The 14223-nt window shown below is 45.0% G+C and overlaps 1 protein-coding gene across 2 annotated transcripts in view; it reads right to left on the reverse strand.

Annotated features, from left to right (window-relative positions):
* Nucleotides 1-10059, reverse strand: part of SKI (SKI proto-oncogene) — a 117563-nt gene extending 107504 nt beyond the window's left edge. Inside the window, exons 1-2 of one of the 2 annotated variants that reach the window (XM_027803224.2) lie at nucleotides 8824-10059; nucleotides 7785-8706 (exon numbers count right to left, since the gene is read on the reverse strand). In XM_027803224.2, the coding sequence (XP_027659025.2) occupies nucleotides 7785-8696 (912 nt within the window). In that variant the 5' untranslated portion in view covers nucleotides 8697-8706; nucleotides 8824-10059. Of the gene's footprint in view, nucleotides 1-7784 lie in introns of both variants that reach the window. The other variant, XM_005437708.4, reaches the window with a different exon arrangement.
* Between the last annotated feature and the right edge of the window lie 4164 nt (nucleotides 10060-14223).

Genomic DNA, 14223 nt, shown 5'->3' on the forward strand with positions numbered 1-14223 from the left:
GCCAGAAACCACGCTATTGATTAGCTCCTTTGCCGCTTATCTCCAGTATACAGAATGATGCTGCAGTTTTTACATACACACAGAATCTCTGTCCTCATGTACATTTTCCCTGACTTCTTAATAAGACTGTTAAAATAAGTAAAGGCTACTTAACTTGAGAAAGTGTAGCAGCACCTGTTTCATTTAACGGAACATATGACTATGCAGCTTATCAGGTGGTTCTAACATGCATCCACTGCTTGGAGAAGCTCAGCTTTATGTGATAGCAACCAAACCGTAGATGGAGCCAACGATAATAGCTCCACATATGGGAATTCCCATTGGCTTCCAGAAGAGCTCTGTCCATGAAACTCTGACAGAATCAGAGCTTGGTGGTTTTGTTACCTCATCCAACCAAAAGTCAAATCAAAATAATTAGCTCAGCGCAGAGAGGCCAACCTCTATCAGCCAGCAGGCTTGCCCAATACCAACAAAATGAGCACACTCAAAGAACTAACTGCACCTGCACCAGATACAATTTTGAGGCCAAGTCTATGGTCCTTGAATTTGCATCTGAAAAAAAGACTGGCCCTCATCCCAACTTTAGACATACTTCCTCATCAGAAAAAAAAAAAAATCCCACCCTAAAAAAACCAAACCAAAACAAAAAAAAAACCCTGACCAAAACCCACAAATCCTAAATATAGGAACAAAAAAATCCCACCCAGTTAGATATCTGCCACAGCCTTAAAACCCAATGTTGCTTGTAGCAACCAGCAGACAAAATCCTTTCAGTCTGAAGCTAGCTCCCAGCTGCAGAAACCATTGCCCCATTCAGTAAGATCTGTCAGGATCAGAGCACCATCAAACATGTATGAAACCAAAACCTCGCTAATGAGCAATATGAAAATACTGCAGTAGCAGAACTACAGGTTCTGCACTCAGCTTTAGCACAGTCCTGTAAATGCCAGGTAAGACCACAAACTCAGTGAAGTTACTTTGTCTCAACATTGCTATATTCTGATTCAGAATCTGTCCCTCCATTCTATGACTGCAAGTACTACCAGTCAACACACAGGAAGAAGTCTGATATAAATATATATATATAAGTCTTCCGTGGTTTGTGGGTGAACTGGTTCCAATTACTACGCCAGCTGATTGCTTGAGTGAGAACTGCAGAACTAGCCTCAAAGCCCCAAACCTTCATGTTAACCTTGTATGTTCCAGAAGATATGGGAACAGGTGATTTTCACAATAATCTGAGCTTGAACTCTACACTGATAATGAAATGTAAGAGACACAGAAGACTACACAAGGTGTAAATGAGGAAGGTAAGGGAACCAGAGCACATCTCTGCAAAGCAAACTTGCTTCTCTGTAATTACTTTTCAAGAATACATACTGACTGTAGTAGAGACTGAGAAAGCAGAATAATATTTAAAAAAAAGGTGCAGATTTATTAATGTGTATTACTCAGATTCAGAAAACACATGCAAAAACATTAGATATGATCTAATAAAGCGTATCATTAACACACATACTACAATTGACAAATTTTAAACAAAACCATGCTATATTACTACATTTTAAAGTAATGCTTCCTGGATGTGAAGATCAATTTGAATTAAGTGCTCTATGGCCACTCAGCTAAAATAAATTAGCCTACCAATTGACAGTATTCTATCAATACATTCTCTACAATTCAATCTAAGTTACTTTTGTCTAAGCTCCAATTTCTTTCCAAGAACCCCCTGCTGGATTTAGCGTCACTGTTCCATGACAGTTCCCTCTAAATAAGAATTACAGCATCAAGTTCAAAGTTTGCTTTTTAAAACAAAAAAAAACATGTGAGAATCAAAAAAATTTCCGGGTCTAAGTACTGCACACATTGAGACACAATGGCAAAGCAGTCTGGCCAGCTAAGCCAGCAATGTGAGTTCCAATCATCAGTTATCACCAGTTACAGCCAGCCAGCCCACTCCTTACTGTAGTCAGTACCATTCAAACCCCTTAACTTTGGCAAAATAACTTTGCTAATAGACAAAAAAACCATGAGTTTTCAATTACAACGGACAATGCATCCCTTTAGATACCCAAATCTTGCTTGGGCTCAACCACCTCAACGTAGCCCCAAAGTTCCCCCTGATCCAGCAGCACTGAGACTCAAGGAAGGTGTAGATAAGGTACAAGTGGCTGCCAGAATTTTAACCGCTGCATTGTCTAGACACGCTCGGAGCAGCCTCATACGGACGCCTCCAGATGCTTTTACAACACTGATCTGAACGCGCCTCTCAGCAAGTGCAAACACACCCTCATTGGTCAGTCAGCTCGAGCTAGTGATAACCACGTTCATATCCTGGCACGGAGACCAGGTGTTAGGCTCCTAACACATCCAAAAAATAAACTGTGTTTACATGCATCTTCAAAGCATGCTACTGTTTGGGCAGAACATACGCCCAAGCCAGAAACCACAGAAATGGAGAGGCAAGTGAGACAGCCCAGACAATGGAGAAGCAGATGTTTAAATAATTTAGGCAGTGATTTTCAAAAGATGAGATTGCATGTAACTCCCTAACTCAAGGCAACCGAATTCAGGAACTTAAAAACTATTCTGGGGCAACACAGCGCCATAGTTGACTCAACACCATTAGATCACTATTTGCAGTATATTCTTTGTCTAACACACATGCACGTACCTGCTTCTTTGTTCTCGATCTACAACATCTGTAAAACTGTTTGCACGCTTGGGAAAAAATTGCTGATGTCTGCTTAAACATTGACATCTCAGGTACACAGCATTTTGTTTAAGCATAGTTATCGTTTTTGAAGTCCAACTTTTAAGCTGAAAAAGGATTCTGAAGCAAACTACTGCCTCAAGACTTCAACATTTTTGTTTTAGCGACTTCAAAATTTTTACTGGAGAATCTCTAATATAATTCTTGAGCATCAGGTAAGAGAACAAATTACTTCATGGTTCCATGGAAAAACTGAACCCTCAGTTCTTAGGCAAATTTTCCCAAGAGTATTCATTCAAGCCAGTTTGTACCAAAAAGAAGAAATCCATCCAGCAGCCTGAACCCTACTGCCTGTGAATAAAATCACAATCTCTCTGCTACACCTACCATAAGATATATACTACTAACAAATAAAAACATTACTACTGCCAGGAGGCAGGACTTCAGGATAGACATGCATTCTAGCTCTTAACTGCTGCAGCATTTCAGGTGGCCATAAAGCACAGCACAGCAACCACTGTGTAGCACCTAAAAAGTCCACAGCTACCCTAGAACTCAGTACTGCACTATTTCACTTTCAGCAATTTTTGTTCTGTGATTTGGCTGCACACTTGACCTGGCTAAACCTTACTCCAGCTGAGAAAGCTGCATGTTGTGGCAGCACTGGGTTGGTAGGCATTGTGAAATAAAGTGGGAGGCCTTGTGTGCTCATTTGTGTGTCAGTACCCAGAATGCTGCTTCTAGCTGCAAGCTACTTCATAGAAGTGCTGCTGGGACTTGAACCGTGGGAACACTGCAGTGGTAGCGTGTGTGGGTGTGTTCACACGTGTGCAAGGAAAGCTCTCTTATCCTTCTTGGTGTCTGATCACATACAGTTTTGCTGAAAGTACAGATGTCTGGCACACAGGTAGGAAATATGAAAGCACTGTCAAACGTGGCTCGGTTCAATATTTAAAAAAGAAAAAAAAAAGGGTTCAGAAGAAACAGAGTCAAACCCACCCTCCTGTACTGGAAATAGCAACCAACAAAGCCTTCAGGCCTGCTTTTTGAACTAATTCAATCACAGTGGAGGCATACTGATGTTAAGAAAGCAGAGCGCTGTCTGTCACAGAAGTGGAAAGAGAGTGAGAGACACACCAAGGCCGTATCTATACCAGCAAGTGAATGCTCAACATGCACCAGCTGCTGAGCCTCAGAAAAAGGCTTTGGCACTGATGACGGATTTCTAGGACCCTGTTTTGCAACCCTGTTGAGTTATTCCCATTTTAAATTTCTAGAAATACCCCAGAATGTAGCAGTTGTGCTCCATGCCAGTAATGGTGGATGAAATGAGACACAGGTAGGGAAACAAGACACTCACTCAAGTAAAAGCCATGTTGGTACACGGAGACTCTGAGAGACCAGAGAGGGGAAAAAAAAAAAAAAAAAAAAAAAAAAAAGCAGGGGAAAAAAAACACTGCATGAGCATGTGAGAAGGTGGAAAACCCAGTGAAGGATACCAACAAAGGAAAATGGAGAAGTTATCATATGGTTCAAGACAAGAGAGAGCTTTGGGACGTGGCAGGAAGGTGAAGGAGCTTATGGGAGGTCAATTGCTTATCCAAGGCTGAACAGGGAGGATATAAAAAAATCAAAATTTTAGAAGAGGGCAAGGGAAGAAGCTGAGGCCTTTATGGTTCCTGCTTTAGTGGGGGTTTCAGCTGTCACAAATCCCCCCAGTTTTTGGTTAAGACCCTTTGCTGATTTCATGCAGATCTAGGCAAAAGCTTCTGCCAAGTGGCAAGACTAGACAACATGCACCTTGTTCAACCAACCAGGCTAACTGAGAGACAATGTATCTGCATCTATGTATCCATCTCTCGATACAGACTGATAAGAGAAGCACAAGGGATACTTGATGCATACAAAAAGGTCAGTTGAGTATGAGGTATCTAGGTAAAGCTATGCCTTGCAGCAATGCTTTAAAACCACACCAAGGAAAAAAAGGGAAGGGGGGTGGGACAGGAAAAAAAGGCAGTTTTGCCAGTACGCTGAATCTGCAACAGGGGCTTGTGCCAACCCAGCTCCTCCATTTAAATCAAACCCTTAAAAGGCAGAGCTGTGCTGGCACAAATCTACATACCTCATCACATAAACCTCATGAAGACACACAAAAAGGTCAAAAATCTCACTGCTGCTTAAACAGCCACAGAAATGGTCACATGCATCCCATGCTACCAACATACTAGCAGAGCCCCAGGAAAAACACAACATGCAGAGCAATGTGTACATACACATACATAAATAAATAAATTGGGAAACTGATAAAAAGTCCACTCTTGAAAGTAGAAGACCAAATATCTGACACAGCAGATTATGGCACACAACACACACAAACACCTCTGTATAATATAGAACAAAGCAATGCGGAGATCTACATCAAAAAGGAAGACCACCACAAAGACACATATGCTTCACCCTTTCATCCACAGAGACAGACAGACACACAAAACCCACACAGACTGACAGTAATTAACACAAACACCCAGCAGCAGACATGGGACCAACCTCTCATTCCCTTACTAAGCATCTCAACTTTACACCAATGTTACTTGCCCCTGGCCACAGCCTACCAATCTTAGAGCCTGATTAAATCTCTCCATAATTATCTGCACACACTGCTACAACACAAATGACCTTAGCATATGATATCTGTTGGCTAAGCCCAATGGAAAAAGACTTCAGAAAAAGGAAGGATAAGTGTACAAAACACTGCCAGCATTGTCAAGGTCTCATCGAGACTGCCCCACATTAATAGAGAGACCTGGAGACAGCTCAAAAGCCTTGAAACCTAAGCCCAGTTCTGCATAGGACATACAAAAAAGCATTCTTTTTCCTTCAGCCCATCATCTGAGCACACACCACTGTTCCTCCCCATCAAACTCCTTGCCAATTCCCAAATGAACTTACGCAGGAGACTTAACGTTTTATGATGACAGATTTTTGGCAAAATTTTCTGAGAAACAGATCACCACGATTTCCTTACATAATTTTTGGTGTCCTCTATTAGGTATCTTGAATTCACTCTGCAAGAAGCGCTGCATGAAAATTTTGGAGGGTGGGGGGGAAAGTGTCTGCTGTGTTCTGAACTAGGACCTATTAAAGGGTCCCCAAAAAACTCAGACAAAGCCAAAATGTAGTACTCTCTTCTTATTCTCCACCTGCAACCTCACCTGGGGTGCTGGATAAATCATACAATTCAACAGAATGCTGTAAAAGCCTTTTCTTACAAGGAAAGCACATCTCTACTAACAGTCATTTTAGTTAAATTCTGGAAATGACTGAGCTAGGAACAGAGTACTTTTCTAGAGCAAGAACGTGGAGATTTCTTAAATTTGCTTCCCAAACGAAGTATGCCCTAGAAAATTCATTTCCTGACATGAGAAATGCCTCCACTTTCAGAGCCCTATTCTCCTCTCACAGACATTCGTATACATCTATCCCACCATTCCATCTTAGCACATGACTGACAGAGAATAGACAAGCCATTAAAAACACATCCACCTCCAACCACGGAGATAATGTGGCTCATTACAGCCTAGCTTTGTCACAGCGGTTCTGACACTCAAGCGGGAGGAAAAGGAGGGGTGAGGACATGGACTGAAACGGGGGCTCAGCACAAGACCAGGACAGAAACTGGAACTTGAGTGAGACTCTGTTCCTTAATCAAAAACCGTGGAGGCCGATCAAATGGGTAAACTAGGCCTCTTAAGCTAGCTGTAGCAATTACTGCATTGTTTGCGGAGGGTATTTTAAAAACCCTGGGTTTTGTTTGGGTATTTTTGAGACTTTTTTAGAAATAAAAGCTGTATTTAAGTCTCAGTGTGTGTCCGCCCCTTTAAACAGGTATTTGGTAATTTAATTAAGAATTTTACTGAACATTCTCAGTGCTTTAAACGTTGCTTCTCTTTTTGAGGCTTGTGTCATTGCCTTCCACTCCAAACACATAAAACCAAAGAAAAGTGTGGAAATCGTTAACAAATGAGGCAGAATGCAATCAACAAACTTGCAGTTTAAAACTCAGTAGGCAAGAGTTTGCTTTAACCTTATATTGGGGCAAGGGGGGGGGGGGGCGGGAGCGGGCAGGGAAATTGCTCATCCCACAGCCAGTTGCACCATCGCCAGCTAGCCAGACATCCCGGTGTCTGTCAGCAAGTCCTCAAGGCCTTGTGGCACTGCTGCCCATTGCTCAGGACTGGTGCCAGATGCCAAGGCGGCCTCCCACCCACACACCAAGGATTCTGGGATCTACAGGCAGCTCAGACTGAAAGAAAAACAAAACACACCTAAAAAAAAAACGTGCTTTAGCTGTCTGCCTCAGCACAGCATGGCATACCTTAAGAAGCTGCTGCAGCTGGCCCTAGACAGATTCTTTTACTGAATGTATACATAATCCAATACACAAAAGCCTGTCTGGTGGGGAGATTCAGACTCCACAGGGATACTCTAAAAGCAAAGACTTATCCATTCACGCTCCTCACACTTAACCTGAACACCAGCAACCTGCATTACTGTCAGAATTTTTTCTTCGCAGCCACATTTTAATTCAAGACAAGCACTGAGACAATTTAGCCCCCACCTCCACCCGTGGCGGCATGCAGTTTATCGTTTGTATTTGCGCCTGGGGCGATCAGTAACTGTTACTTGTTTTCTGGCTTCTTCCTTGTCTCGACCCCTAACTGAAGCTCTTAGGACCCGAAATCACATACTTCCTGCTGAAGTCTGGGGTAGTGCGATAGGTTTCAAAGATCAGGTTCCATGTACAGTAAGATATGCAAACACACACGTATGATTTAAACTCCAACTACCGTGTTCAGAACACAACCAGAGGAAAAAAGGTGCCATCTCAAAACACTGCTCGTCTACATTAACACACACGTGGTGAGAATTAAGAACACGATTAGATTGCTAAATGGCCCAAAGGAAAAGCAGCTGGTAACAAATTGGGTATATCAACGGATGTTACCGAAATTACATAAAATTTCTTTCTCCCCACCTCCTCACCCCCTTTAAAATTAAAGGCATCACTTACCCTGGGGGCTTTCCTCTTGTATTTGTTGTTATAGTCAAATTTTTCTTTCATTTCGTCTAAGAGCTGGCCCAGTCTAGCTTTCTCCTCTTTCCCAGTGTAATCCTGGCTGAGGAGAATATAGGATCTCCAGTTTGCAGAGTCAAAGCCCCAGTGGCAAGTCCTGTTTTCCAGCGATTTGTGAGAGTGGACCACAAATTTGTGAGGTGGGTACATAAGCCTGCAGTCCAAGCACTGGATGCAGGCTGCGCTGGGGTTACTGTAAAGCTCTGGCACCAAGAGTCCCTTACACTTCCCAAAGCACTCATGATACACCTTGAAGCTCTTCTCTGTAAGCTCCAGCTCAATTGTGCTAGAGAATTCCTTCTTGCAGTGGGGAGGATAGGTGCCACCATAAAGCAAGGCGTTACAAAGCCTCTCAGCATCAGTTTTAGTGATGAGCCCGCAGGAAGGAGCAGAGAAGGGCAGGATGCCCATGACTTTGAGGATTTCCAGCTGGTCAGCAGTGCATCTGGAGCAGTAAATATGTAGCTCATCACACACCGAATTAATCTGCTGCAGGGAGAAGTCCCTGAGCACCGAGTTCAGGATCTGGGGCAAGCAAAGCCGCTTTTCTCCACCCACCACGAAGCAGGAGATGGTTTCCCCTTCCAGGATGGTCTCGCACCTCTCTGTGGATCTGTCCGAGGGCATGAAGAAGGGACCAGGCATTACCGGAGGAGGCTGGATAGGGGGCAGATGCAGTACAGGTTCTGCTGGGTCTTTGCCATTGTCTTTCTTGTACATCTCCTGTGCCCATCGTGCTGAGAAAGCAGCAGGGCCACCCAGGGAGCTCATAGAGCTCAGATGAAACTGTTCCAAGGTCTTCTGCAGTCCTGGATGAGGCTGGAAGCTGCTTCTACTTACAGTCTCCATTTTTTAGTTTCTATTCCCAAAATAAACAACAAAAATCCCCAGTTATCTTCCACCCTGGTACAAATCCACTTAAGGGATTATTATTTTTTTTTAAGAAAAAAATTATGAACAAAATAAAACAACCCACCCCTGGTTTTTTTCCTTCTTCCCACTCAGGTTTAACAATCCACTAACGAATAGGAAATAAATCCTTTTGTATGCGTGTCTCTCTCTTCTTTCTTTTCTCTTGGTTCGTTACAATTTCAAAACCTCCAAGTCTCCAAGCTGCCCCGATGGAGCAGAGAGTCACAGCAAAAAGAGGTCTTCATCCGAGCACTCACCCCCTCAGCCAACCCCCCAGGCAAACCAATCCCGCCTCCCACACCTCCACCACACACACTCACTCACTCTCTCTCTCACTCACACACACACACACACACACGCCACCCACAGAAATACAAAAAGTCTGTGCCACGCTCCGAGCACCAGGGGTTCAAATATGTTCTGGCGGCTGCTGCTTCTCTGCAGTAATCACCCTTCTGTCCATATCCACCGAAAGGAAGGCGCGGGGGAGTAAAGTAAAAAGCAGGAGGAGGAAGAAAGCTTGGTCTGTGGAAGGGAACAACGCAGAAGAAAAGGAAAAGGCCCAAATCTCTGGCACTTCCAAAACGGCGCGGGGGCTTTGGACGGGCAAAAGCAGGCTCCCTTCCCCCTCGTGGTCCCTCAGCTTGATCTGGGAGGACTCCTCGTCTCTCGGTTCGCCTTTCTTCCCTTATTTCTCTCGGTCTTCTCGGCGTGCCGTGGGGAGCCGCGGTAACAGAGCGTACATCCTCCCAGCTCCTCTTTCCAGCAGAGACTGAGAGTGCCTGAGAGCTGAGCTAATGCAGGCTGGCTCAGCCTCCCTCACTCCTCCTCCCCCCCTCTGTTTGTTGGTGTCTGCCTCAGTCATTGAATCCCAGCCAAGAATGTGACCAACTCCCCAGGCCGGGCTCTTCCAGGAACAGCGGCCGCCTCCCCCCTCCGCTCTGCGCCGAGCTCCTGCACAGGCAGGCGCGCAGCGCGGCCCCGGGCGGCAGCGCCGGGGAGGGAGGGTAAACTGCTGGGTTCACAGACAGCCGCGCCGCGAAGAAGGGGCGGTAGGGCGAGGGCTTTTCCCTTTCGCCGCTCGCTTTCTGGACAGCGGTGAAAAGGGAACAAGCGAGAACGCTTCTGCCGCCCGCTCACTGAGCGCAGGCACGCCGCAGAAACGCCGTCCGTCGCAAAACCTGCTCTCAACGCCCAAGTTCAACTTCGAGCACACGCCCCTCTCCACGAACCGAAATCGCAGGCGTGCAAACGCGATGTACGGCCGAAAACAGCACGCCCCGGCAGCGCATTCTGGGGTGCGCAGCGTGGCCAGCCGCACACCGGCTGCACCCGGCGCGACGTGCACACGCGGTCCCTGCTCTCGACACACGTCACACGCGACGCCTGTGCGCGCTTCACAAGTGGCAGGAGCGTGAGGCACACAGCAACACAGGTGTGCAGGGGGGCAGGTGAGCTGCCCAAGTCCCCGCCGAGGCGGGGCCGGGGAGCAACAAACACACTGCTCGCAAACGCGGGCAGGTCGGTACCGCTACGGCCGCACACGGCGGCGGGGCATGTGCGGGGCCGGCGGGCACGCCACACCGCCCGCCCGCGCCGCAGGCCCAGGGGCGAGCGCCCCCTGCCGAGCGCCGCCGGCCGAGGGTCCCCCGCCACCGGCCCCGAACGCCGCGGGCAAAGCACTGCCGCCCCGGGCGCTGCCACGCCGCTGGCGGCGATGCTGCTCTGGTCGGGAATGAGGTGCTCGCTAGTCTCTGTTAATTTCACATTTCAAAGCACAAAATCTGGCTTCTCCCTTTTTTTCCATGGGCTGCATAACTGGAATCCTAAGAAAATAACTGCGCCCAGCGCTGAGGGCAAAGGTAAGAACCAAGCTTGAAAGGTTACGTCTGGTATCTCCCCAACTCTGTCAGGCTGCCTGTGCCAAAAAAAAGGCCGGAGAGCAATTCCACTCCAATACAGTTGTTAAAACACTACTTGTCATGCAATGGTGGCTTTAAGCACTCCTCGTTGCATGGAGTCTTGCTATGCTTGCTGCCTGCGTGGTGCAGAAGTTGAGCACTCAGTCTCCTCCAAAAGACTTTACATTACAAAAGCAGAAAAAACAGGTAGATCGGGACAAAAGAGGAGGAATGGACAGACAAATACCCAAACACTCTTTTAAAAAGCAAGCAGAAAACAAAAATACCTCGATTTACTCAGAATCAATGCAATGGGACAGGGAACACAGCAAGCTCTCATATTTCAGTTGTATTTTTTTATTCTGAAATCCCATTCTGAGTAAAGGAGAGAGGTGTCACAGACTGGCAAAAGCACTTTGATCTTGCAACTAAATCAGCATTCCTCCAGAGAGGAACCTGCTCAGCATCCAGCCCAGACATCGAGCCTTCAGCTACTAAAGGGGAGTTCAGAGAAGGCAAGAACCAAACACATTGGTCCAAGCCATCAGTCACATCTTCGTGCGTGGAGAGAAGACACTTAGAGAAGCTTTACCAAATTATTATAGAAAACCATTAGCGGCAAGTAGTACCCTTTACGTTTCTGTTTATATAATGCATCACACATGGATTTACTGATCCACAAGGGGAATTTTTAGCTATTACCACAATACTGAGGCCTGAAGACATGATCTAACAATGCAGGCCATACAGCCTTTGTTGATTCCTGATGCTAAAGAGGTTACCACAGTAAGAGAAAGCAGGGCTAGGAATATTCTTCACTGAGTAACAGGGGTACCTAAAAAGGTTTTAGTTAAGAATAACTTTCAGTAATACCATTCATAAACTATGTATGGCACCTTTTGATAATATGAAAGACATCTATGACATTCCATCATTTCCAAACCAAAGGGTGTGCCTTATTAGAAAGAAACTCCCTCCCACCGCCCAGCCTCATCTTAGCAAAGTTCTTACAGTGGCGAGGGAGAAGCACCGCATACAGAATGAAGTCCATTAGGGATCAGGCAGACAGACTGACTGCCATTGAAGGTACTCAGACACAATGGAGAACAGCAGCAGAATAATTCCCTAGATGGATTTAGTCCAGTTTCAGTCATCTTTCTTGTTTTTTTTCAACTCACTAAAATATAAATGGCCAAATATACTCAAACATCACACATGGAGTTCCCGACTCTTTTAAAGAACAAAATGAATGCTTGTGGGAAGCCTGGGTAGCAATGAAGAAGCTTCTTAGCTTCTTAGCTCTGGAAGCTGGTTTTGTTGCCCTCCCCCTCCTTTACCCCCCTAAAAAGGACGGACAGCAGTAACTGCAGTTCATTTTAAGGGAGGTGCCATTTTCCCTTCCAAATGACTCTTTCCTGCAAGTAAATCACAGGATCATGCATCAGATTGTTTATGGGTGGAATTCATAAACAGAATTCCTGAAGCAGAGGGGGCTACCAAGAAGACAGGAAGGATGGTCTTGTGGTTAAGATGGAAAACTCAGGACATCTGGGGTCTATTCCCAGATCTCCCACAGACTTCCTGTTGCCTTGGGCAAGTTGTTTAGTCTCTCTGTGCCTCAGTTTCTGTATCTGCAATATCCAGATGGTGACCAATTAGAGTGGCAGCTTCTGAATGTAAAATCATGACAGGAGAGAACCAAGTTTTCAACTCCTGCAGTAACAATACAGGAAAACTTCCATTTTTTTATGTCCCACAGACTGCAGAATTTAACAGCAGCAGGGCAGGAGAAGGGCGAGCGATGAGAGCTGTTGTTTGGGATTAAGGTGGCAGTGGCTGCCGAAGTCTCTGCCTCTCTGCCTCCCCTGATGACAGACTGAGAGCACTGCGCATCTTAAAAGCATATTAATCTTTCCCCCAGTAACTGTTTGTCTTGCTCCAGTTCCAAAGCCCTCTAGCTGGAGAAAGGAGAGGGGAAAAATATCTCCAAGGAAGGGCCCTAACACCACAGTGTTTTTCTCACTCTCTCCCTCATCTCCTCCCCCTCTCCATTGGCTTCAAGGCCAACAGCTCCTGGAACACAAACACTCTTGTAAACTTCTGAACCACACAGCCCTATGGTGGGTGGGTGTTTGCTCCCTGCCTGCCAGTTCCAATCCACCCACAGATTCCAAAGGCCCAGAACAAAAAGCAGACTCCATTTTCCATATTTAACAGGCAATTCGTTTCCCTCCCCATCGCCTTCATTTGCAGAACTTGGTGCCTCTCACAAGTATCGCGCCCCACCTTTTACACGTTCCCCAAGTGGAGGGTATCATGTTTATGCATATGTTTATATAGGCATATGAGAAGTATATTCTAAACAAATTCACGCCCGGTCCCCCTCTGGTTTTATCAAGGACCATGCTGCATATTGCAGCTATTTGACAAAACATTTGGGAAGGGCCTATTGTGAAGATTGTGAAGAAGGAAGGTCAGTGAAAAATAAAAGCATAGGGGCAAATGTGACACATCAAAATTCCTCCTGTAACTCACGTAAGACAGTAAATTCTTCACGGCAGCAAACTCCTAACCTCTCCATGTTTGCATTGTATATATTAATTTCTAACTGTGACATTCCAGTACTGAAGTAAAACACTTTCTGCACGACCAGGGTACTTCTTCCCTCCTTTCCTTTAGAGACTATCCATTAAAGTTCATCATTTTCATTGATCATTTCCCTTACAGTGAAACTGGGGAATGCCAAACTATCCAGAACCTGCAGAGTAAGGTTTCAAACTCTCTGTTGAAAAAGATATCTGAAAGTCATATGGTCTTTTTCCATCAAATATTTCAGTTTTTCCTCAACACACAGATTCCACTTACAGAAAATTATTTCACAAATGTGTATTCACTTCATATCTTCTTGGCTAAAACAAATTTTGAAACTTTTCTTTTTAAAGAGACCACAACTTTTTGTACATATTTCTTAGATATGTACTGAATTAAGGGAATTTAAAAACATCTAAAAAGCCACAAGAAAAAAAAAAAACCATTATTCAGTCACATTTAAGATGAGCCAAAGAAAAAATTTCACTGTCTGAGAAGGTCAGCAATGGATCCATGTCAACAAAAAAGTTCTCTTCGTTTAATTAATGGAAAAATCAACTATTTACACAATGCCTTTCAGGTCAAAGAGCTTAGTGAGGGGGGTAAGACTTCTATGGTATTTATCACCTATCAAGTCCCACCATTTTCTAGGTGAGCTTTGCAACGCTGCACAGCCTTGAAAATCTACCCCGTATACTACACTTCACACAGACTGGTTACAGGTTTGATTTACATACTAATAGCTTTTTTACACAGTTATTTTAGGCGTTTACTGTGCTCCAAGCAGTGGCAAGATCTATTCTGGGAGCAGTAAAACCAAAATTGTTAATTGTGAGATTGTAAGTGGGGAGGTGGGATATAGGTAGATGTAAAACTTTCTGAAATTGCTGTTACACGAGTTGGCAGTTGGTGAAGATTTCTTAAGGTGACTTTGGATAAGCAGGAGGTCATTCCAGTGGGGAATTCCATTCTCA

The sequence above is a fragment of the Falco cherrug genome, chromosome 3, assembly GCF_023634085.1.
Source record: "Falco cherrug isolate bFalChe1 chromosome 3, bFalChe1.pri, whole genome shotgun sequence".
Classification (NCBI taxonomy): Eukaryota; Metazoa; Chordata; class Aves; order Falconiformes; family Falconidae; genus Falco; species Falco cherrug.